Here is a 22,020-nt window from a genome sequence, read left to right as displayed (position 1 = left end):
AATAAATTAAATATTTTTAAAAGAGTTTACTAAGTTCCAAGCACACTGGGGATGCAAAGCAAAACAAAAATAATCCCTGACTTCAAGGAGCTCCTGTTTTAGTGGAGGATGTTTGTAAATAATTAGGAATATACAATATATGGTTTAGAGGAAGGTAATCTTACAAAGGGGGGGGTAGGGGTGAGGGAGTACCAGGAAAAGCATTCCTAAAAATTTGGCCTTTGATTTGAGTCCTGAAGAAATCAAGGAAAATTAAATGATGAACTTAGGGATAGAGGGCATTCCAACAATGCTGTAGAGGTTTGACCCTTGAATTACATGAAGCCAGTGGATGGTGGGAGAATAAAGAAGCTTAGTTTTCCCAAGAGTCTTTCTAGCCCTAAAGTGTCATTTGACTGTGGTCTAGTATCAGTATTACTCAACAAGCACTTATTTAAGTATACTTATGGGAAATGCTTGGGAAAGAAAGAACTCTCTTGTACTCTGTGAATTGGAATGGCACCACTTCAAGTCCTCCTGCTATTGCAGTGATAACATTGATGATGATGATGTTTATCCTTTATTCTTTTTTTTGTTTTTTTTGTTTTTTTTATTTTTATTTTTTTATATGCTTTGTTATTCATTTGAAAGCTGGCAAGGTGAATTCTGTTACTCTAGAAATAAAAAAAAATTTACTTGTGTTTCATTTTTTTTGTTTTTGCAAGACAAATGGGGTTAAGTGGCTTGCCCAAGGCCACACAGCTAGGTAATTATTAAGTGTGAGACCGAATTTGAACTCAGGTACTCCTGACTCCAGGGCCGGTGCTTTATCCACTGCACCACCTAGCCGCCCAAAAAAATATTCATAGCAGCTCTTTTTTTAGGTTTTTGTTGGGTTTTTTTTGCAGGGCAATGGGGTTAAGTGGCTTGCCCAAGGCCACACAGCTAGGGAATTATTATGTGTCTGAGGCCAGATTTGAACTCAGGTACCCCTGACTCCAGGGCCGGTGCTCTATCCACTGCACCACCTAGCCACCCCTTGTTTGTGTTTCTAAAAAGATTCTTTTTCTGTTTTCAGTGCTCCTTGATAACCAAAAGGATAAGTTTCAATGAAATCTGGGAAGACTTACAAATTGATGCAGAGGGAAGTAAGCAAAACCAGGAAAACAATTTATATAATAAGAGCAATATAATAAAGACAAACAACTTTGAAAGACTTTATGAACGATGGCTAACCATGATTCCAGAGGACTCATGATTCATATACCTACCTCCTGACAGAGAAATAATGGATTCAGGAGAGATTGAACCATATTTTTTTGGATATGGCCAGAGCTTGACTATTCCTATTTGTTATAAAAATGTTGTTTTTCTTTCATTTTTTCCCATAGGTAGAAGATAGATTTCTTGGTTCATTGAAAAAATATAATTCAAATTTAAAAAATAAAGCATATAAAACTTTATTCAGCAAATGATTTATAAAAAATGAATTTCTATTTTATAACCAACTAAGAAAATACTAAAGTTAAGAACTTTCTAATAAAAAAATATGGAACGCTTCACGAATTTGCGTGTCATCCTTGCGCAGGGGCCATGCTAATCTTCTCTGTATCGTTCCAATTTTAGTATATGTGCTGCCGAAGCGAGCACTATCCTTTATTCTTGAAGATGACAAGTAACAAAATGTTGGCATGAGGGAGAGCTAGGTACAGTGTGATTAGAGCTTGGAGATTGCTTGAGACCACTTTGTGAGTAGGTTCATGATTGGCTACCTTTTAAATAGAAAATTAGGAAAATTATCAAGCTTTCAAATTTCCTTTTAAGTCTACTAAGGCAGAAAGAAAAAAAAATAAATCCAAAAAGGCTTTCTAGGGAATCCAAATCCAAATATTTGAAAAATGCCTAGGGTCTTACCCTAAATTTTTCTATGTAATGAGAGAAAGGGTTACCTAGAGTTTGGCTTTACAAAAGACATGTTTATTAGTTCATTAAGCCTTCTATAAATCATGTATGATTTGAAGCTCAATAGAACTGGGCTCACAGTAGCTTTGGGGGGGAACATATTTATACATTGGCACTGTCAGAAGTCTTCAGTGGGTGGGGATTTTCCATACTTGTCCATCAACGAAATTCTCTGATGTGTTTTGAGTCACAGTCATCTAGGACAGAAGGATCATTATCAACAATCTCATTAAATTCAGAAAAGGTCCCTACCTTACTTTGGACCATGATGATCTATCAGATATGCTAAATGATCTTCATAAGTCTTTCCCTTTTTTAAACCAGAAATATTATCTTGTTCTCTTATCTTTACAAATGACAGTTTCACCTTTTCTAATTTAATCTGATTAAAAGGAGGCTTTATGTGAAAGGTGAATTTCCAACCACTTGTGACAGAAATATATATATATATATATATATATATATATATATATATGGCAATTTTAAGTTTTACTGCTCTCTGTTTACATCTCTATTTTACACTGAACTGACGATCGCTTTTATTGATAATTCAAACTATAGTAATTCTCAAAATAAACATTTGTCAAGGACACAGCCTGCTGAGAACTATATTCTCTATTTTCAACCTGCTTCAATTCTTACCAGCTGAAGAGAAATAGGTCTAGAGGATCCTTCGGAGACCATTTGGTCCAATCCCTTCATTTTACAGATGAGGATTCTGAGATCCATTGAGATTAACTGGTTTAGGATCATAGATTTGGAGCTAAAAGGGGCCAGATGTCATCTAGTTCACGATCTTCATTTTAACTATGAGACAAATGAGTCCTGGATGGATAAAGAATTAAAAATCTGCCCTAATAGACAGGTATCCTTATGGTAATCAACAATAAGAATTGCAGTTAATATTCTGAGAAGCCTGATTTGATGGAGTATAGTTTTGGGTTGAGCAGAATGAAGAATTCATAGACTCAATGACAGAGTTATAGGGGGCAGACAGAGTTTATTGCATTTTTCCAAGCTGGCTGAGTTTCAAGAACTAGCAACATATGGGAAGATAAAAATGTTTAAAGGGAAATCCTAGAAAGGGAGGGTGAACTGTAAGGGATGGCGGGGGGGGGGGGGGGGGGGATGCTGCTCATGTGTGATTTGGAAAGTCACTTCAGAAATAAACAAGGATAGTTTGCTCATTATTTGGGCAATTTTGTTACCTCAGCCTTCCTTTGCTTTAATCTTTTTGTATGTGTGTGATGCAAGGGGGTTAAGTGAATTGCCCAAGGTCACACAGCTAGTAAATATCAAATATCTGAGGCCCGATTTGAACTCAAGTCCTTCTGACTCCAGGCCAGTGCTCTAGGTGCTTTCAATATTCTCTGCATGCCTCAGTGGACCAGATGGCTCTGGTCAATGTCTGGGGCAAGATGTGTCATGGGGAAATGTTTATATATATATAAAGTATATAATATAGGGAGGTTTCTGATCAAATAAAGAATAATTGATGAGAATCTCTCTCAGATTAAAGAGTCACAAAACAAAAAAATTTCCCAGAGATGATGAAAAAAACGATCTCTTAAGTTACACAAGAGGGGCTTTGTAGGAAGAAAGTCAGTATGGGAAGGTACAAGTTAACTATTTGCTTTCTGCTCAGTATTTCCACTTCATCACATCACAGTGTAAGGGGGGAAGGAACTGGCAACAATTATGTATAAACAGCCCAGTTTGATTTTGTGCAGCCTGCCAGTGGGTTTACTAAATGCTTTAGTAAACAAAGCAGAGCTACTGAAGAGCTCTCACTAAAATGGCGAATCAAAATATATTTTCTTTTGTTTCAATAAAACAGGGCAGCTGTTTTTGTTTAAATAAAACAGGTGCCCTTTTTGAAAACAGGGTAGCTAGGTGGCACAGTGGATAGAGCTCTTGGCTCTGGAGTCAGGAGGACCTGAGTTCAAATTTGACCTCAGACACTTAATAACTAGTTGTATGACCTGGGTAAATCACTTAACCCTATTGCCTTGCAAAAAAACCCAAAAAACCAACCCCAAACTTTGAAAAGTAAGGTTGGACAGTCCTGGATTAAATCAAGGGAGGATTAAAAAGAATTAAGAAAGGTATTATTAAAAGGTTTGACTCACTCATAATCCTTGAAAGAGAATTTTCCAAGATTAATTCTTAATGCTGCTAAAGAAAGGAAAAAAAGGAGTTGGGACTTGAATCCAAATAGTTCAACTCTCAATCCAGTCTTCCCAGATTTTATCCACCTATAAAAACCAAGGAGTTTATTGAGGGTAAGAGTCAGCATCTAAACCCAGGCCCCTGCTTCCATATCTAGCAATCCGAGATTACTCTGAAGAACCTAGTATGGTCTGATGTGGAATCAGGAAGACTAGTTTAAATCCAACCTCAGATGTTAATTAGCTGTGGAATGCTAGGCAAGTCACTAAACTCTGAGCCTCAATTTTCTCATCAGTCAAGTGGGAAGAATCACAGAACCTCCTTCTTCCTTCCCAGGGCTGTTGTGAGGAACAAATAAGATAATGTTTGTAAAGTATGTGGCATAGTATCTAGTGTACAGTAGGTGCTATATGGTACTTCATTTTTATTATGAAACTTAAGGCACTGGGGGACCATAAACTTGTCTTTTACTAGTTTGTATATCTGTTAGATTACTGCTCTTTGTAATTCTATGGAATTTATTTCATGCCTCTAAAAGCTATATTCTAAGAAAGGGTCCTTGGGCTTCCTCAGACTTCTGGGGCATCCAAAGAGGACACAGAAATGATTAGGAACTCAGCCTTTAGAAGGAGCTGGGTATGGGGGGGTGGAAGAGGTGGATTTAGGATCCCTGGTTTGAATCCTGCCTGGGTCTTTAGACAAGAGCCTACTCTTCTCTGGGCTTCTGTTTCCCCCTCTGTCAGATAAAGAAGCTTGGCTCCCTTGCCTCCAAAGTGAGTGGAATATTCCCAATAAAACCATTTCAGGGTTAATGTTCCTAGTGAAGTCCTGTCAGGGTTAAGAAATATGAAAGCATCATAAACTCTTTCTAGAAGAAAGTCCCCTGTACTCCAAACAGGTGGCTCACTCTCCTCATTTTTGATAAAACTACTTTTACTGACTACTAGGATGGTAGTTTTTTTCCCATGACAAAAACCTTGCATTCCAAGAAGCTCAGAAGCCTCCTGACTTGTTTGATGATCAGCAGACTTAGAAGACTTCAATAAGATGGTTATAATCCTGAAGGTTATTCTCGCCATCTGGGTGGTGAGGTCATATTTTATGAAGACCTTGCATTCTTTTCTTTGTTGCTGGGTAGATTTTCACCAGTGGAATGTAGCTCTGAAGAGTGAGTCCACAGAGAGGGAGGATAGGGAGGACCAGGGGTTAGACCATGTAATCTTGCCTGTCAACTGGGTCCTTGATCTTGTGAGACTTGGAGTGTGCCCTTTTCTGGAGAAAAGCCAAAAGAAACTTTCTCTTTTGCTCAGAAGAGCCTCCACGTCTTTTGGTGGCTTTTTATCTCAGACATAGTTTAGGAATGAGACATCACAGAACCACGCCTCCTCGGTTCTACAGCTGCAGTTCCACACCTCCTCGGCAGGGGTCGCTGTAGGCGGGGGGGTCACGGCGCCGGCTCGGGGGCGCCCCGACGTTAACCCCGGAAGCAGTTCCCCCGCTTGGCTTCACCCACTTAAAAACAAAAAAAAAGTCCCACGTCTGACGGGCGGCCGCGGAGCCCCGAGCCCGGAGGCCCTGCCCGGGAGGAAGGGCAGAGGGACAAGGGCCTCCCGGGCGAAGATTCGAGAAGGGGCGGTTGCGGAGTTGGAGGAGAAGGGGACCCCCTGGGCCGTGCCCGCGGTTGTGCCGCCCCCCGGGAGGATGGAGATGGGGGAGCCCAGGCCTCTGGGAAGCCGCTGAGAACAGCCCCGTTTCCCAGGTAACCCTCGGCGCCCCACGAAGCCTGTGCTTGCCCTCCGCGGCAACCCCGGGGACTTAGGTTTGTGTTAGGAGGAGCACGGTCTCGGCCGGGGCCAGCGCGGTGGGAGCCCCCGAGGCCGGCCAGCCCGGGGGGTACCCGGATCGGCAACGCATTGCATGCCATCCCGCACGCATTGATTAAGCGTCTGCTGTGTGCCAGGCAATGTGGGATCAGCTGTGTTTACGAGCGTGGAGATGGAGCCTGCCCCTGGCGCGCTCTCCTTCCCCCAGAGGAAAACAGCTTTGACAGATAAGAGAGGAGACTAGAGATGGACTTTCTCGGCTAGTGAAGGAAGGGATTTGGCTATGGAGAGGGGGTGCCGCCGAGGGGGAGGGGAAATGACCAATCCGCTCTTAACAAATTGCCTTCCCTTTCCAGCACCTCCTGGGACACCTGTATTGGCCGGCCTAGCTCCTCCTGGGCCCCGGGAGCTGGGAAGCCCAGGAGGGTTCCCGCCTCACCCTTGTCTTTCTCAGCCAGACCCCAGCGCATCCTCTTCGATGATCCAGAAATCCCGGGCCCCGATACTCAAAACTCAAGATGTTGGAGACAAAGTGGAAACTCTTATGGTAAATGTGGCCGGGCGGGGCCTCAGATAACCTCGAGCGAGCTAGCAGGAGCCCTTGGGACAGAAGAGGGTGTCCTAAGGCGCTCGAGACTGCTTCAGTATGGGTGGGGTAGGGTGGGACCGGCACCCCAAGCTGCTGGAGTAGATTGAGCTGCAAATAGATGTTTTCCACCCCTCCGACTTTGAGGTTGTTTGTTGGAAGGGGGTGGAGTTGTTTGCAAGGGAGGTTCTAGCGCGGTGATGGGGCGATGTTTGTGAGTTCTCTAGGACTTTTTTCCCCTCCTTGCTGTAATGCAAGCCTGTGGGGATAGACTGCGACATGACAAGTTCTTTGCATCCTGCACTAGAGGGAAAGGGAGTGAACCGACAGCCTGCAACATGTGGAATTTGCTTTAAAACAGAGCTAATAATATTTATAAAGAGATAGGAGAGAAAATTTATAGAGGGTCTAAATTGTATCAGACATTATGCTAAGAGCTTTTGTCTTTATAAGTATCTCATTTGATCTCACTACAACCCTGGGAGAAAGGTGTTATTATCCATATTTTACAGTTGAAGAAACTGAGGCAAACAGGTTTGAGCTGTTCAGCTTTAAGTATCTGAGGCTTAACTTGAACTGAGGCCTTGACTCCAACCCCAGCTCTTTATCTATTGCTCCCTCGCCCCCCATTAAACCATAGAGGGTGGTGTATAAAAATAGAGGGGTAGATATTTTTTTAAGCCTCTTTCTACTGGAAAGGCCAAAGCACAGGATTTGGAATAGAAAGTTGAAAGATGGAGAGGAATGAATCCCAACTGCAACCCCATCAGGGAAGCCAGGAAAGGAACTGAGACTGATGGGGGTTTCAGATCCCAGGGCAGGAGTAAACAGGTTGGATCTGTTTGGTAGAGTACTGAGAGCCCCAGCTTTGAAGCCCAGTGACTGCTAGTGACATTCCTGTCACACTGTTAGGTCTGAGTTTCCTCATCTGGAAGATGAGAAGGTTGGACAAGATGCCTCCTTCTATAGACTCCTTTCTATAACCTGACTCTAATTATCTTAGAATATTGAGGGCAAGGGGTCCCTGAGGTTAGGGGATCTGCCTTTGATCTGCCTGTGTTCACCCAGTTAACATGTGAAAAAAGGTCATGGATTTTTTTTAAAGAGGAAGTTTAACCCAGGTCAGCTGACTTCAGGATAGTCATGTTCTGTTATCCTGTGCTGTGTCTCTAGGTCTGTAAGGTGACACAGTGGCACTGGAGTCAGGAAGACCTGAGTTCAAATCTAGCTTCAGATACATACCATCTGTGTGACCCTGGGTGAATTACTTTGCCTCTATTTGCCTTTGTAAAATGGGAATGGTGATAAGAATAGCACTTGGGGTATTCTCCCAAGATTGTTGTGAGGATCAAATGAAGTGTTTTTAAAGTGCTCTAAATGCTAGCTGTCATAGTTTTTAGCTTTGTGACCCTAGGGAAGTCATTTAAGCACAGCGTTTGCCTCAGTTTTCCTTAAAATGAAGATTATAAAAAATTTACGTTCCAGGGCTGTTGTGAAAATCAAATATGAGACGGGCATACCTTGTTTTTATTGAGTTTTGCTTTACTGTATTCCAAAGATTTTGGTTTTTTTTCTTTTTTACAAATTGAAGATCTGTGGCAACCCTCAATCAAACAAGGGTTTCCAACACTTTTCGTTTTTTTTTTTTAATTTTGGGGCTTCTTTTTTGCAAGGCAATAGTTAAGTGGCTTGCCCAAGGCCACACAGCTAGGTCATTATGAAGTGTCTGAGGCCGGATTTGAACTCAGGTCCCCCCGACTCCAGGGCCGGCGCTCCATCCACCGCGCCACCGAGCCGCCCCCTTTCCATTCATTTTTGTGTGAGTTAGAGGATTGGTGATGCCGGCCTGCGCTGGCACTGCCATGCTGAGATAGGTCGGTCAGTACCCTGCGTGGCCCCTAAGCTGCAGCGCCGGCGCCCGGCCCTGCCCTGGAGTGGAAGCAGCACCCGGTGCCCTGCCCTGCCCGGCGGGGGCGCGGCGCCTGGCACGGGCCCCGGCTGGCGCTGCTGGGCCTGGAGCCGTGAAGGGCCGCGTGGTGGCGGCGCGGGGGGGGGGGCCGCGCGGGCGTCCGGCCTGGTCCGGAGCCCGCTCCGCCCGCTCCGCCCGCTCCCCGCCGGCAGGACCCCCCCCCCCCCCGGCCGCGGCCCTGCTGGCGCCAGCCTTCCCGGTCCTCCCGCTCCTCGTCCGGCCCCCGCCTCCTGATTGGCTGACCTCCGGGCCGCCCGCCTCGGGATTGGCCGGAGCGGGGACGGGGCGGGCGGGGGCTCCTTCCCCGGATGAGGATGGTTCTGTCGGAGCTGGAGCCGGGCGTGGGCGTGAGCGGCGGCGCGGGGCGGGGCTGGGGGCGGGGCTCAGGGCGGGGCTGAGACAGACGGGGAAACTGAGGCAGACGCCGGGCACTGAAGGGGGCCGGGGGGGGGCGCAGCCCCCGCTGTTGTGAGCACAAAACGAGCCAAATGTGTCAGCTCGGAGCTAGAGCCAGGCCTCCAGAGCGCCGGCCCGGGGCTGCCCCGCGGGCGCAGTTTGGGGTGGGGGGGCTGGCAGCCCGGTGGCTGTGCCCTTTCCTTTTCTCATTTGACCCGATGAGGAAACTGAGGCAGACAGGGTAAATGACCTGCCAGGGGTCGCACCGCTAGTGTCCGAGCCCCAAGGGCAGCCCCGGCCCTCCAGGCCCCAACTCCAGCTCTCTCCATCTTATCCACTTGCCGCCAATTCTGTTTAACCCCCTATTTTATGACAGAAACTTAGCTGGGTCCTTTGGCTTGGTTCCAAAGGCTTTTTGATTCCTTCTGGAAAACCAAAATTCCATCCTTACAAAGCTAAGGGTCTACTGTTGAGGAAATAGGAAAAAATGGAATTTTTGATCAGCGACAGTCTTCCTTACGTTGCATATAACCAAGTATAGTCTCCGAAGGTTTGCCTGAAGGAGTCAGCATTCGTTTGGATCTAAGAGTTCCAATATGGTCTTTCAAGTGTAGTTTTTAATCCCACTTTCTATCAAAATTCAGGGCAGAGATACTGGAGTGGTTCATCAGGTTAAGCAACACAGCTAGTAAGGTTCTCCCCTACTTCTCCCAGCTGCTTCAGTTTCTTAATTTATCAAGCACTTAGTGTGCGTCTTCACCTTCTAGGAATCTGCCAAAGGTGTTAGGACACCTTTACCTCTACATTAAATCTCTGCAATCACGTTGGGCATCTCAATTTCCTAAAGACAGATTAGTGATGCCTATAATACCTGTAGGACCATCATCAGACTTATATCATGGAAAGCTTTTTACCAATGATAAAGAGCTGTCAGGATCAGTGCATAGGTAGATATCTGGGCCCAGAAGTAGGAAAACTGGAGTTCAGACCTTGTGACCCTGGGCAAGTCACCTATACCTCTGCTTGAATTTTCTCATCCATAAAAAGATAATAAAATGTCTGCCTTCCAGGGTTGTTGCTAAGCTTTACGTAAAGCATTTTTCCTGCTTAGAGTTAGCTGAATTTTAAGATAGTCTTCTGTTCAAATCCCCGTTTTCATTAGTGAGCCTATAAAATTATCACAGATTAGCTGTTTTCTACTTAGGTTCAAAATATGACTTTTATTTGCCATCTTTTCGTAACTATTTAAGAGTCTCATCCCCTTATCACTGGCCATGTCAAGCTAAATTATATGTAACCTAATTTATCCCTGCAAAAGGGTTCCCGTGTTGTAGCTAATAGATGAAAACAAACTGTATTTTGAAGTCCCTTTTTATCACACTGGGTCAAAAGGTATCCTATGTAGGATTGATTTATGGGTGGTCACCTCTAGGTTTGGTGCTATCTGTAGTAATTGGCACTATTAAAAGTAGTAGGGGTGGCTAGGTGGCGCAGTGGATAAAGCACGGGCCCTGGAGTCAGGAGTACCTGAGTTCAAAAGTAGTAAACTCATACAGACACTTCTTTGGTCCACCAGGCATGATTGAAACAAATGAGTAATCATGACTGGGGAAAAGGGTTTCTTTTTAACTAGTAAATGGGGAAGATAGGATGTATTAAGATATATTTTTAATATTGTAAAATTATGCTTTTAAAAAGCCATTTTTTTAGTTTTTTTTTTTTTTTTGCAAGGCAAATGGGGTGAAGTGGCTTGCCCAAGGCCACACAGCTAGGTCATTATGAAGTGTCTGAGACCGGATTTGGACCCAGGTACTCCTGACTCCAGGGCCGGTGCTTTATCCACTGCACCACCTAGCCTCCCCTAAAAAGCCATTGTTGTGTATAGTCTAATGATAGTTTTTGAGAGTGGGTTTTAAGTTTTTTATTTTTGTTTTTGTTTCTTCAAGGCAATGGGGTTAAATGACTTGCCCAAGGTCACACACAGCTGCATTAATTATTGTTGGAGGCTGGGATTGAACTCAGGTCCTCCTGACTGTATCCTGCTGCTGTATCCATTGTGCCACCTAATTGTCCCTGAGTTTTTTTTTTTTTTGTAATATAAAATAGCAGTCAGGTAATCAGGAAACTAGAGTTCTGATTGATATTCCATTAATGTTTAAGGTGAAATAATGTAGACTGTAATGTTTTGAAAGATTCAATTGTATTAATTTTGGGAGAAAAGAGATTAGTTCCTATGAATTTATCTAATGATTTTGGGTTCCTCATTTGCATCATGATGTTCAATTGTCTTTCAGTTGCATCCTGCGATAAAGGCCTTTCTGTGTGGTTCCATCAGTGGGACCTGTTCTGCTCTGCTTTTTCAACCTCTAGATCTGCTTAAAACTAGACTGCAGACTCTCCAACCAGCACACCATGGGTAGGTGTTGCCTGCTAATTATAGATAGGTGCAGCTTAATGTAAATTAGTATTACATAAATTTGACTCTTAGAATTCTACAATTTGCATTTCAAAAAACAACTTTATTAACTTGATCCAATAATACTGGGCTGGCTCTCTGCTCTTGCCCCTCAGCTCTATGTTCAACAGCCTCTCACTCCCCAAAATAAAAGAGGAGAAGGGACACAAGACAGCTTGCCACTGCTGTGTTGGATTGTGGCTTGGTTTGAGACCTGAGCTGAGAGGCAACCTTTGCCCTGCTCTGTTCTGAATATCCTCATCTGTCCTCTCTCCATCCGTGGTCCCCATATGATGCTTGTCCTCTCCTGTTTGTGTGTTGGTATCTGACCCCACATCTCTTCTTCTTCCTATTTTCCCTTTTCTGTTCCTAACTTCAACATGTCCTTTGAACCAGATGCTGGGCCTTTAGAGATTCACTTACATAAATGAAGAATTGTATGTACCATTAGAAGTAGGTTTCAACAACTTTGTAAAGAGAAGAATACTCCAAGTAGTAATCTGTTCCAAGTGTCTTGGAGAAAAGGATTATTACCATCACCAGTCCTATGTAACTTCCACTAACAATTTTTGTAGTTCTCTTTTCCATTCTCTTTTAGTTTTGTGTCAAATTATTTTCTAATTAACCTCCTAACTAACTAACCTCCAGTTAGTGTATTTGCCTTCTTTCATGGTAGCAGAGATTTAAATACAATGACAATTCTCCAAGTATAATATATGTGGGGTAATTACCCCTCTACCTGATACTGGCTCAGTTTATTTGTTCTCTTTCTGACTCTATCAAAGGATATGTTCAGTTATTTCTTCACAAATTGCTAAAACTGCAGTGTTGCTCATTAAATAATCAATTAGCTCTAACCCTGCACCCTTAGTTTATTAGATGTTAATAAACAATAGAAACCTTTACATTAAACTTTTTCTTACCTTTCTGGATCATGCTCCATAATCTTCTAGCTTTAAATATCATTTATTACCTAGAGAAATATTAACAATTTGCATTAAAAACAAAACAGTTATTTACAACTTATGTGTTCTGAGCAATAGCATGGCCAAAGTCATCTCTTTCCATTATCGTTCTGCTGACTTCTCAATTCTGGAAGGACAGGCCCTCAACTCAGCTTTCTCTTCTTGCTCTTTTGAAAACTATATAGTTTTCAAAAATACAGTTCTCCAAGGAAAGAAGTTCTTTCTCTCCATCTTCTCAGTTTTTCTCTTAAGCTGTTTTCTTTTCCAAAACAAGTCAAATTCTCAGACTTTTCACAAATTCTTCAAAGAATTCCAGTTGAACTGTAACTGTCCACAATGCCTTTGCCTCTTAAAGAAATAGTGAGAGTCTAGTGAAGTTGGTACATCTATCCCTGAAGCAAAAAATTTTCCATCCCATAAACACTGTAACTTGTTTCCTATATGTTTGAGGTACTAGGCAGGGAATGCAGTCTCTGGGTTCAGTTTTTCGCCATCTTGTCTTAACTGGGCTCCTCAACCCTAAACCTGATTTTACTCAAAAGTAGTACCTTTTGCTGACTAGGAAGTAAATTGGACTTTGATACCCTTGAGCTACTATTTTAATTCCTTTGGAATTTTTTTTAATAGTTTTCTTATATCAAGGTGAATATTTTTTCTCTATCTCTAACTCACTTGTTAGATCTACAATATAAATGCTTTAATTTCTTTGAAATTCATTGCTTTGTTTTATTTTCCATTTTGTTCAGCTGAGATATCTCACATTCCAAGTTTTTTTTTAATCTGGCACACAGTAAGAATTTAATGTGTTCAAGATTGGTTGAACACTAAATTTTTCAGCAAAATTCTATAACCTTCATTTCTTGAACATATTTATGCCTTTTGAACATTGACTTCCTTCATTCTATCCCTAAATCTATCTACTCCATATTTATAACAGAAAATAGTTTCATCTGTCTCATTATATTTTGATGCTGGTTCTTGTTTCATGTTGTCATGATCAGATTGATGATAAGGTCATGCTTACTCTTTTAGAGTATGGGATACCATCAAATCCCTTGCCCCATCTTCTCCTCCCCTCCCCCTCCCCCTCCCCCCTCCCCCTCCCCCTCCTTCTTTTTCTTGGTAAGGCAATGGGGTTAAGTGACTTGCCTAAGGTCACACAGCTAGGTAATTATTAGGTGGCTAATTCTGGATTTGAACTCAGGTCCTCCTGACTCTGGAGCCAGTGCTCTATCCACTGTACCATGTAGCTGCCCCCCCCATCTTCTTTTCCAAGGAGTTCAGCCTCTTAGACAACTCTTCATTCCTTTATCTGAGGCTTCCATTGATCTAGGTGTCCTCAGATGACATTTCACATTTTTGCCAAAAAATTCATTGTAAATGGATTATCATATAATTATGAATCTGACTAACTCTGGTGGGAAGTGGTTGTCAGTAATACCTAATGTTGGTCTCAACCCTTAAGCAGTTTGCTGTTTAGTTAGATAGATAAACATTTTACACAAAATAGTGTAGAAACAGCAGAAGGCAATGAGTATTCCCATACACATATATGTTTCCATATAATCATACATACTAAGGGTCAAATACATGTAACAACAAATGTCACAGGTGATATGAACATAATTGTCTATACCATGGTGTCCTTGAAGAACATGTGTTTATTGGTGGAGAAACCATCTAAAGACTGTGTCTTATTTTCTGTCTTTTATCTCCTCTTTCAGGTCAAAACGTATTGGAATGGTATCTTTGTTATACAAGGTTGTTTGCACAGAAAGTCTGCTGGGACTTTGGAAAGGAATGTCTCCAGTAAGTGTCCTGTTGGCTTGGATCTTGAGCACCAGTTTTTGATTAGACATTTCTACTGAATTCTTAGAATATACATATGAACTAGAGATTGGGGTGGGACTAGAGCCCTATGATTTTCTTGAACTTTCTCATCTTATCACTTCCCTGCTGAAAGAATGATTGAAAAACCGACTCTTCACTTAATAAATGTTGGTGCTATGGGATTGAAGCAGGACCAGGGCCTGTGATAGCCTGGGTATTGGAAGCTTTCCAAGAGGAGACTTCCTCATGCTCTGGAATATTGGGAACAAGGAGGTTAGCTGACATGGCCAGGGTCCCCATCCATCCTACCTTCAAGGCCAGTTCTTGCCATTTTACCTCTCCATCGAGTGCTTTGGGTGTATTCTTATACACATAAATGCCCATAAGATCTATTGATTTATGTGCTATAGAGCCATGTCTGAGGCAGGGTCCAGCCCAGCTCTTGTAGTTACTCTTGCTTCCTCCTTTACAGTCCATTGTAAGATGTGTCCCTGGAGTTGGGATCTATTTTGGGACTCTCTACTACATGAAGCAGTACTTTCTCCTGGGGCAGCCCCCTACAGCTCTTCAGTCTGTCATGCTGGGGATTGGCTCCCGGGCTGTTGCAGGGGTCTGCATGTTGCCCATCACTGTGGTCAAGACAAGGTATGAGGTGAGTCTTGAGCTTTTTTTGAGCTAAACACTACAGGTGACTATTCCAGTGGCATTAGGATTATTGAGGAGAGACCCTGGGAACATGGACTGGTAGGCCAACTCCCTCTGACTTTCCACAGGATGACATGATTGATATGCAATGAAAAGAGGACTGAATTTTGAATTGTAAGGATCTGGATTTTTGTTTGTTTTTTGCAGGGCAGTGGGGTGAAGTGACTTGCCCAAGGTCGTACAGTTAAGTAATTATTAAGTGTCTGAGGCAGCATTTGAACCCAGGTCTTCCTGACTTCAGGGATGGTTATCCATTGTGCCATCTGGAATCCAAGGATCTGTGTTACAATCTAGGCTCTGCCATTAAGGACCTGGGTGACCTTGGGCAAATCACTCTATCTCAGTGGGTTTCCATTTTCTTTTCTGTAAAATGAGGGGATTGGACTAGATGACTTTTAAGGTCCCTTCCAGCTCTTAATTGGTGATCTAGCCATCATCAGGTATCTGTTAGTAAGTTTACTATGTGCTAGGTGTTGTGGACACACACAAAAGTGAAATTATCCCTCTCTTCATGTACCTTTTGGGGGAATTTAGCAAGTAGGTCCATATCTACATACATACATACATACATACATGTATGTATGTATGTATGTACACATATATGCATTGTATATATGCATATGTGTATGTGTATATACATACATATATGTGTGTGTGTACATATATATATTATATATATTATATATATTATATATATTATATATATATATATATATATATGTTAATAGAAGGGATTTTGGTGGAGGAAGGAGCTAGGGGCACAATCTTTTGGTTATCAAACTTAATTCAGAATGCAAAGTAGACAATGTGTTACTCCACATCCTCTGGTAGGAAAATTATTGGCTTTATGTGTCCTTTGTAGAGTGGGAGGTATGGCTACGAGAGCATCCATGGTGCCCTGAAGAACATCTATCGCACAGAAGGACATAAGGGCCTCTTTAGTGGACTGACAGCAACACTCCTTCGAGATGCTCCCTTTTCTGGGATCTACCTGATGTTTTATAACCAGACCAGAAAGGTTGTGATGAAAGGTAAGGCTATAGACTGGGCCTTTGGAATTGGAGAGGCTTCATCTGCTTTCTCGATTTCAGTAACATATTCAATTTTGGCTGCTTTTGTTTAGTATTGGTTCAGGTTCTTTCCAGTTGGTCTCTCTGAACTATTGTGTATTTAAAGCACCATGAATTGTAGTAAAATGACCTATTGATTTAATTTCTGGCAGCTGGTATTGGGACTTCATGGAGGGGGCCCCCCTCACCAATGACAAAATTGCTTATCCCAGGTCTCAGAGGATGAGGGAGGGAAGTAAAGAAGCCTGGGTGGTCATGGTAGTGGTCACGATCAGCCCAAATCTCCTTTTAATGGTTTAAGGTAACTCTTCTGGAGCTGTGATTTTTCTTAATGTGGTGACTTCTCTACCAATGCAAATTTCCATCCCTTCTTCATGAGTTGCTTTGGTCAGAAATCCTCCAGTAAGGAGCCTTTCCAAACTTGACTAGATTGCTTCTCAGACAGAAATCACATTATCAATTCCTGGGTCCTTGGGTAGCTGGCATGCTAGGATTTATGAGTTTACATAATTTTTCCCTCCCCCAGGCTTACCTTTAGAGTTTGATATGAGGTATATTAACAGCAATCCCTGTTTTGTGCCTCCCTTATGCCAAATATTATGGATACAGAGGCAAAAAAAGATGCTGCCCTCAAGGAGCTCATGTTCTTTTGAAAAATTTTGCAATCCAAATGATAATAGTTTTAAGGATTAAGCATTTTGATAACCTAACTGTTTTAATAGTGGTAACAACATTTTCATGAGGCCTTGTGATTACTGAGCATGCTCCATATGATATCTCATACAACATAATTCTTCAGATAACATTGGAAGGTAGAAGTGGTACAGTATCAGCAGCCACATTTAACAGGACAGAGGGAGGGTGGAGTTGTGGTTGAGAGGGAGGGTGGAGTTGTGGTTAGGGAGCCATCTAGTAAAAAGAGTGAGAGCAGAGTTCTTTCAAATAAGGGATTATTGAACATAGTATGACTTCTGGGTTTCAGATGTCTATATTCCTGGAAAGTGGATAAGTTAGATTTTGAGAGAATTCTAGAATTTAGAATTGAAAAGGATCTCTTCTTCTTCCATATAATTGAATTTGTTCCTCAAAAAGAATTCTGTCCACAGCATGGTCATTACTTAATCATCTAGAGTTTGCTGGAAGATCTCCCTCTACTAAGTCAAAATCCATTCCTTTCTGAGCTACTTTTTGATACCTCTTAATTGTTGGGGCATTTTACTTTCTATGAAGTCTAAATTTACCTAAATATATTAATCCAGTGGCTCCTTGATGGTTTTTCAAATAGACCACCCCATTTGTCTCCCCAAACATTCCTAATTTCAATTTTCTATGGCCTGAACTTGAAGCTCCCTTCACCAATTTCATTGTCCTCCTCCATACTCCAGTTTGTTCATTTCCTTTCTGAAATGTGTTTCCCAGAACTGGCCATAATACTCTAGAATAGGCTGACCAAGATGAGTTGTGGGAATCTCCCATTATCCCTAGACACTCCTTCGCTTACTGTACTGTGTTAGCTTTTTTAGCTACTGAACATATTGCTGGTTCATAAGGAGTTGATTCAAAGTTCTGTTATGTTCATTCCTGTCTTACCCATTGTGATCCCATTTGGGGTTTTCTTGGCAAAGATATTGGAGTGGTTTGCAGCTTCCTTCCATACTCATTTTACAGTTGAGGAAACTGAGGTAAATGGAGTTAAGTGACCTGCCCAGGTTCACAAAGCTCATAAGTATCTAAGGTTGGATTGGAACTCAAGAAAATGAGTCTTTTGAATCCAGACCAGGTACACTACCCACTAAGGCACCTAAAGAGTTTGTGATGGACCAGAGGCTTTAGAGAGACCCAGGGAAGTTGTGATTTGCCAAAGGCGACACTGTATGTCTCAGAAGCAGAATTTGAGCCCAGATCTTTGATTCTAGAGCCAATCATCACTGTACCATCAATATATAAAGACTGACAGTTCATTTGGCCTCACTGGTTTCAAAATATTATAGTGAAAATCAAGACAAAAAAGAGGTCTTCCAAAGTTCTGAAGATTTTTTGTTTGTTTCTGAATCTTGAGGAACATTTAGGTATGGTATACACCAAACTCTTAAGGCAGCCTAACCCTAGTGGACTTGCATGTTCTCTAGCTGGCATAAAGAGGTGTATAGTTCCTTTAGAAACAAACATTGGCTTGATTTTCTGAGGCATTCGGGGAATAGGCAAGTTTTATATGAACAGCAGAATCCACCCTCTTAGAAACTGAAGATCTAGCTGAGTTTCTAATAAAAAATTCTTTGGCCAGTAGTGTAGACCAAGTTATAGCTTTGGATAAGTTAAATGGGCAGGAAATTGTGACTCATGCTATGATTGTTGGGGGCAGGAGTGACAGGTCTTAAGGAAGAAGATGTGATTCTGTGCTAGGACTAAACAGAATATACTTCCTTTCCCTAAGACTAAAGTAAACCCCCCAAAAAGCCAAACCCCAAATAAAAATCCCTAGGTGCCATTGACCTAACTTGTAATCAGTGACAAAGGAAATATGGGGGCAGCAAAATGTTTTTGTGAGAATAGTTCATGTTTCTAATTTGCTTCTGGCTTTATTTGGCTTTGAATCCTTAGCTTGGTAGTTCATGTAAAGAAGTGGTAGGAAGTGGAAGACTGGTATTCCCTTGGATGGTGAGACTGTCCAGCGAATTTTGCTTTTGTCTTATTTCAGATGACTTGGACGCTGCCCTCGTTCCCTTTGTGAACTTCACTTGTGGGGCCTTTGCTGGCATTCTGGCGTCACTGGTAACTCAGCCTGCAGATGTTATCAAAACGCACATGCAGCTGTCACCGCAGAAATTTCAGAGGATTGGCCAAACTGTTTCAGTCATCTTCAAAGTAAGACTGAGTTAGCTCCTCATTAGTCTTTGCAGTATCTGTGTCTGACCTTTCTGGTCTTTAATCTGGGCAAGACTGTTTGCTCATATTAAAATGACAATTTATGTCCCATGTCTTACAGGATTATGAGAGAAAATTGTTTAGTAAACTAAAGCTCTCCACAGGTGGGAAAAATTATTGCTTTAGGGCTAGGAATACATTCTGGGTAGAGAATGAGCTAAGACTTGCCAAGATCTAGCATACTTGTTAATATCTATAGTATTGTTCATTTATCAAGGAAAGGATGATACAAGAAGACAGGCTATCCCCAAAGTCTTAGCACTGAGATGTTGGGGCCCACATTTTCCTATTAAAGAATCATAGACTTCAAGCTAAAAGAGACCTTAATGGTTAGACCTTAGATTAGACCTATCTGATTTTATGGATGATGACACTGAGACTCAGGGTAAGTGACTAGCCCCACATCACATAGCTGGAAAGTGTCTGAGAATTATTGTCATCAAGGCTTCCAACCTGTATTCTCTTCATTGTGGTATCCTCTGATCTTGGTTGTAGAATTTTGTTCTTACTTTGACTTCTTCTTGTAGGATTATGGGCTAATTGGCTTCTTCCATGGTGGTGTTCCCCGTGCCCTTAGACGAACTCTGATGGCAGCCATGGCTTGGACGGTCTATGAAGAGATGATGGCTAAGATGGGTTTGAAGTCCTGAAAGAGTGGAAGGAGAAGGGAAGGAATCAATCTATTTCCTCTGCTTGTCCATTTTGGGGGAAGATGAGGTTTCTAATCCAGAGGTCAAGGCAGAATGGATTCATCTCCTGTCAGTATATGAAGGAAATGGAAATGTTTGACCATTTGAAGCATTCCAAGGGGCCCATCTTGCCAATAAACTGACTGGGTTGGGGATGGGGTGAAGGTTTTGTATACCATGTTCAAGGTTCATGGTATCCAGAAAAAATTTCTCTGTAGAATTAATTCTACTTGAACCATCTATGTGCATCAGGTTGGACTTTGGTATAAGTTAGTTGGATAAGCACTTGGGACAGTATAGCCAGGCCTGTTTTTTGTGCCAAGGAGAATGTCTTTGAATTGCAATGTTAATTTATTGAGGCTCTGACAAGTGGAAAAAAAGACCTTCACCATAGCAGATTTTGTTTTTTGGCAAACTATAAGGGAGAAAAGAAATCATTTTTAAAATTGTGTCCTTAATATTTGTGGGTAAATTTGGTTTTCCAGTTGTTCCCTATCAAGCCAATTCACTTCTGTTTGGGCTTAGAAAGAACATATTATTTACACCTAAACTCCAAGCTAGTTAAACAAGTTGCTTTGACATTTTCAGCAACTAAGGTTAGGATTTAAAAATTCAAGCACTTTATCATTCACATTATTTAAAGTTATTTAGACTACTTAACTAGTATTGTCCCCTTGTCTTAAGATGATACAGTTCCTCCAAGAGGGTGGTGGTCTTTCTAATCTAGTTCTTGTTATAATGAAAACTGCCTTATGACTCCCTTTCAAACTAGGAAAACTTCATGTGTTCTGTACTGTTATTTTGCCAAAGCAGAAGATCCAAAGACCCTTTTTTTGGTTGTTGTTGTTTTTTGCAAGACAAGGGGGTTAAGTGGCTTGCCCAAGGCCACACAGCTAGGTATTTATTAAGTGTCTGAGGCTGGATTTGAACTTGAATATTCCCGACTTGAGGCCAGTGCTCTACCCACTGCACCATCTAGCCACCCCTCAAAGACCCTTTTTAAGAGGAAATGTAAAAAGACTCAGTATTGTTAGTGTAGAACAGGGGTGGGGAATGTCCTAAGGTCTATAAAATCATTTGGTCTGGTGCTGCCATAGCAACTGCAGGTGGGACTTGAAATTCAATAAATGTAGGAACTTTTTAGGGGTAAATAAATATTTGACCAAATATAGCAGGGGAATGATGTTATAAATATCCAAATGACCATAGGCAGAAAAAAAGTTCCCTATGTCTGATCTAGAAGCATTTTAGGGAAGACTCCTTACTGAATTACCCCTGCTCTGTTCCCAGTGGAAGGCTCAGAGCTGCTTTTGGAGAATTTACTATGGGCTTGACTTAGTTTTCCAAACTTGGGGTATTAAAGGGGACACATAACTAAGTTTACTTAATTCAGAGATTATAAACTCGTCACTTTCCATTGTGTTTAATGCTCGAATACCTTTCCCTGATGGATAATAAGTATTTCTGGGAGGGGACAAGGCAGTCAGGAAAGAGGGTTGGGATGGGAGTATTGGGGGGAAGCTGTGAGGAGTGGAGAGATGTTATTTCCCACCCTGAGGACACCACAGCCTTGTGTTATCAAATCCCCTAATTTCACATAAGCCTCTACAACCTGATTCCTTCCTGTGCCATGTCCTTAAGAGAGTAGGAATACACACGAGCTCTTGAGGAATCTGAAAGGCAAGACAGATTTTGATTTTAGTTTTTAAATTAAAAGCAGTTTTCCTTTATGATGGCATGTATAGTTTTTTTCAGTAATTTGGGGAAAGTCATATTAAAGTGGCAAGGGATAGGATGTGCCATCATTCTAATTTTGGCAAAGGTGATAAGCCTTTTGGGTCACTGAGAAGCTGTGGAGTTATTGATTATACTTTTCCCAGACCTACACTAAAGTTACCTCCTCCAATCTGTACTTACTTAATGGATCCCCTCCTTTTTCATGAAGGAATTGGCCAATTTACTTAGAAGGTAATTTGATCTGGCTGGTTTTAATGAAATTCTTTAAGGCCTGTGTTTGATATTTTTAAAACCTGAGAAACAAAACTGTCTTGGGAATCTGATTTGTATTTCTCTAGTGTGTGTGATTTCAAAGCTGGTAAAATGTAACTGGTTATACAGCCTTACTTCCTTATGTTCCTCATGTTTCTGGAATTATATCAAAATAAAACCTCATGGAAATGAGAGAAATATGAAAATTTATAGACTATGGGAAGGAGCTAACATGGGGCAGGGGGCTAGGTCTCTCCTATTATACACAAAACCTTGGTTAAGGGAAAAATTGATCAAAGTTTTATCACTGGACATGATTCATCTCTTTCATGAAAACCAACAAGAAGGAAATCAGAAGGTCCAACTGAAGGGTTTTTTGGTTTGTCTTTTATAAAAACTTCTAATTTTGACTCTTAGCCCAGGTTAAGGAAGGAAAAGAAGAAATTGACTTTTTAAACCCTCAAAATGTCCCTTGTCTATAAATGGTACTCTAATAGAAAACAGCTAG

General features: G+C 41.7%; 1 protein-coding gene, 1 long non-coding RNA gene and 1 other non-coding gene across 5 annotated transcripts; 1 reads left to right on the top strand and 2 right to left on the bottom strand.

The window, feature by feature from the left end:
* Positions 1–1,522: 1,522 nt before the first annotated feature.
* On the bottom strand, positions 1,523–1,629 carry LOC141494617 (U6 spliceosomal RNA). Its single transcript, XR_012470510.1, has one exon. It is a non-coding gene; the product is annotated as a U6 spliceosomal RNA (small nuclear RNA).
* LOC141494565 (uncharacterized) lies at positions 1,523–5,979 on the bottom strand. Of its 3 annotated transcripts, none has more exons than XR_012470479.1 (3): positions 4,071–5,979; positions 2,584–2,748; positions 1,523–2,138 (listed from the first exon to the last, which is right to left on the bottom strand). It is a non-coding gene; the product is annotated as an uncharacterized LOC141494565 (long non-coding RNA). The 3 variants fall into 3 exon arrangements; XR_012470480.1 differs by having other exon boundaries at positions 2,584–4,196; positions 5,087–5,979; XR_012470478.1 differs by having other exon boundaries at positions 2,584–5,979.
* Positions 5,618–20,169, top strand: SLC25A38 (solute carrier family 25 member 38). Its single transcript, XM_074195903.1, has 8 exons — positions 5,618–5,869; positions 6,290–6,480; positions 11,179–11,300; positions 14,029–14,113; positions 14,607–14,786; positions 15,702–15,870; positions 18,608–18,774; positions 19,362–20,169. Exons 2-8 carry the CDS (start codon positions 6,412–6,414, stop codon positions 19,482–19,484), a joined length of 915 nt encoding a protein of 304 aa, XP_074052004.1. The 5' UTR covers positions 5,618–5,869; positions 6,290–6,411; the 3' UTR covers positions 19,485–20,169.
* Positions 20,170–22,020: the final 1,851 nt, after the last annotated feature.

Source organism: Macrotis lagotis, chromosome 7 (assembly GCF_037893015.1).
Source record: "Macrotis lagotis isolate mMagLag1 chromosome 7, bilby.v1.9.chrom.fasta, whole genome shotgun sequence".
Classification (NCBI taxonomy): domain Eukaryota; kingdom Metazoa; phylum Chordata; class Mammalia; order Peramelemorphia; family Peramelidae; genus Macrotis; species Macrotis lagotis.
Note: the sequence above shows the minus strand (reverse complement) of the source record. Positions and strands in the feature narration are given on the sequence as shown.

What these genes read in the sequence shown, in the direction of transcription:
- SLC25A38 (XM_074195903.1), top strand. Translation starts at nt 6,412, where the DNA reads ATGATCCAGAAATCCCGGGCCCCGATACTCAAAACTCAAGATGTTGGA. An exon ending in CTCCAACCAGCACACCATGG is followed by an intron (nt 11,301 to 14,028) that starts GTAGGTGTTGCC and finishes CTCCTCTTTCAG; the next exon opens with GTCAAAACGTATTGGAATGG. An exon ending in TTTGGAAAGGAATGTCTCCA is followed by an intron (nt 14,114 to 14,606) that starts GTAAGTGTCCTG and finishes CCTCCTTTACAG; the next exon opens with TCCATTGTAAGATGTGTCCC.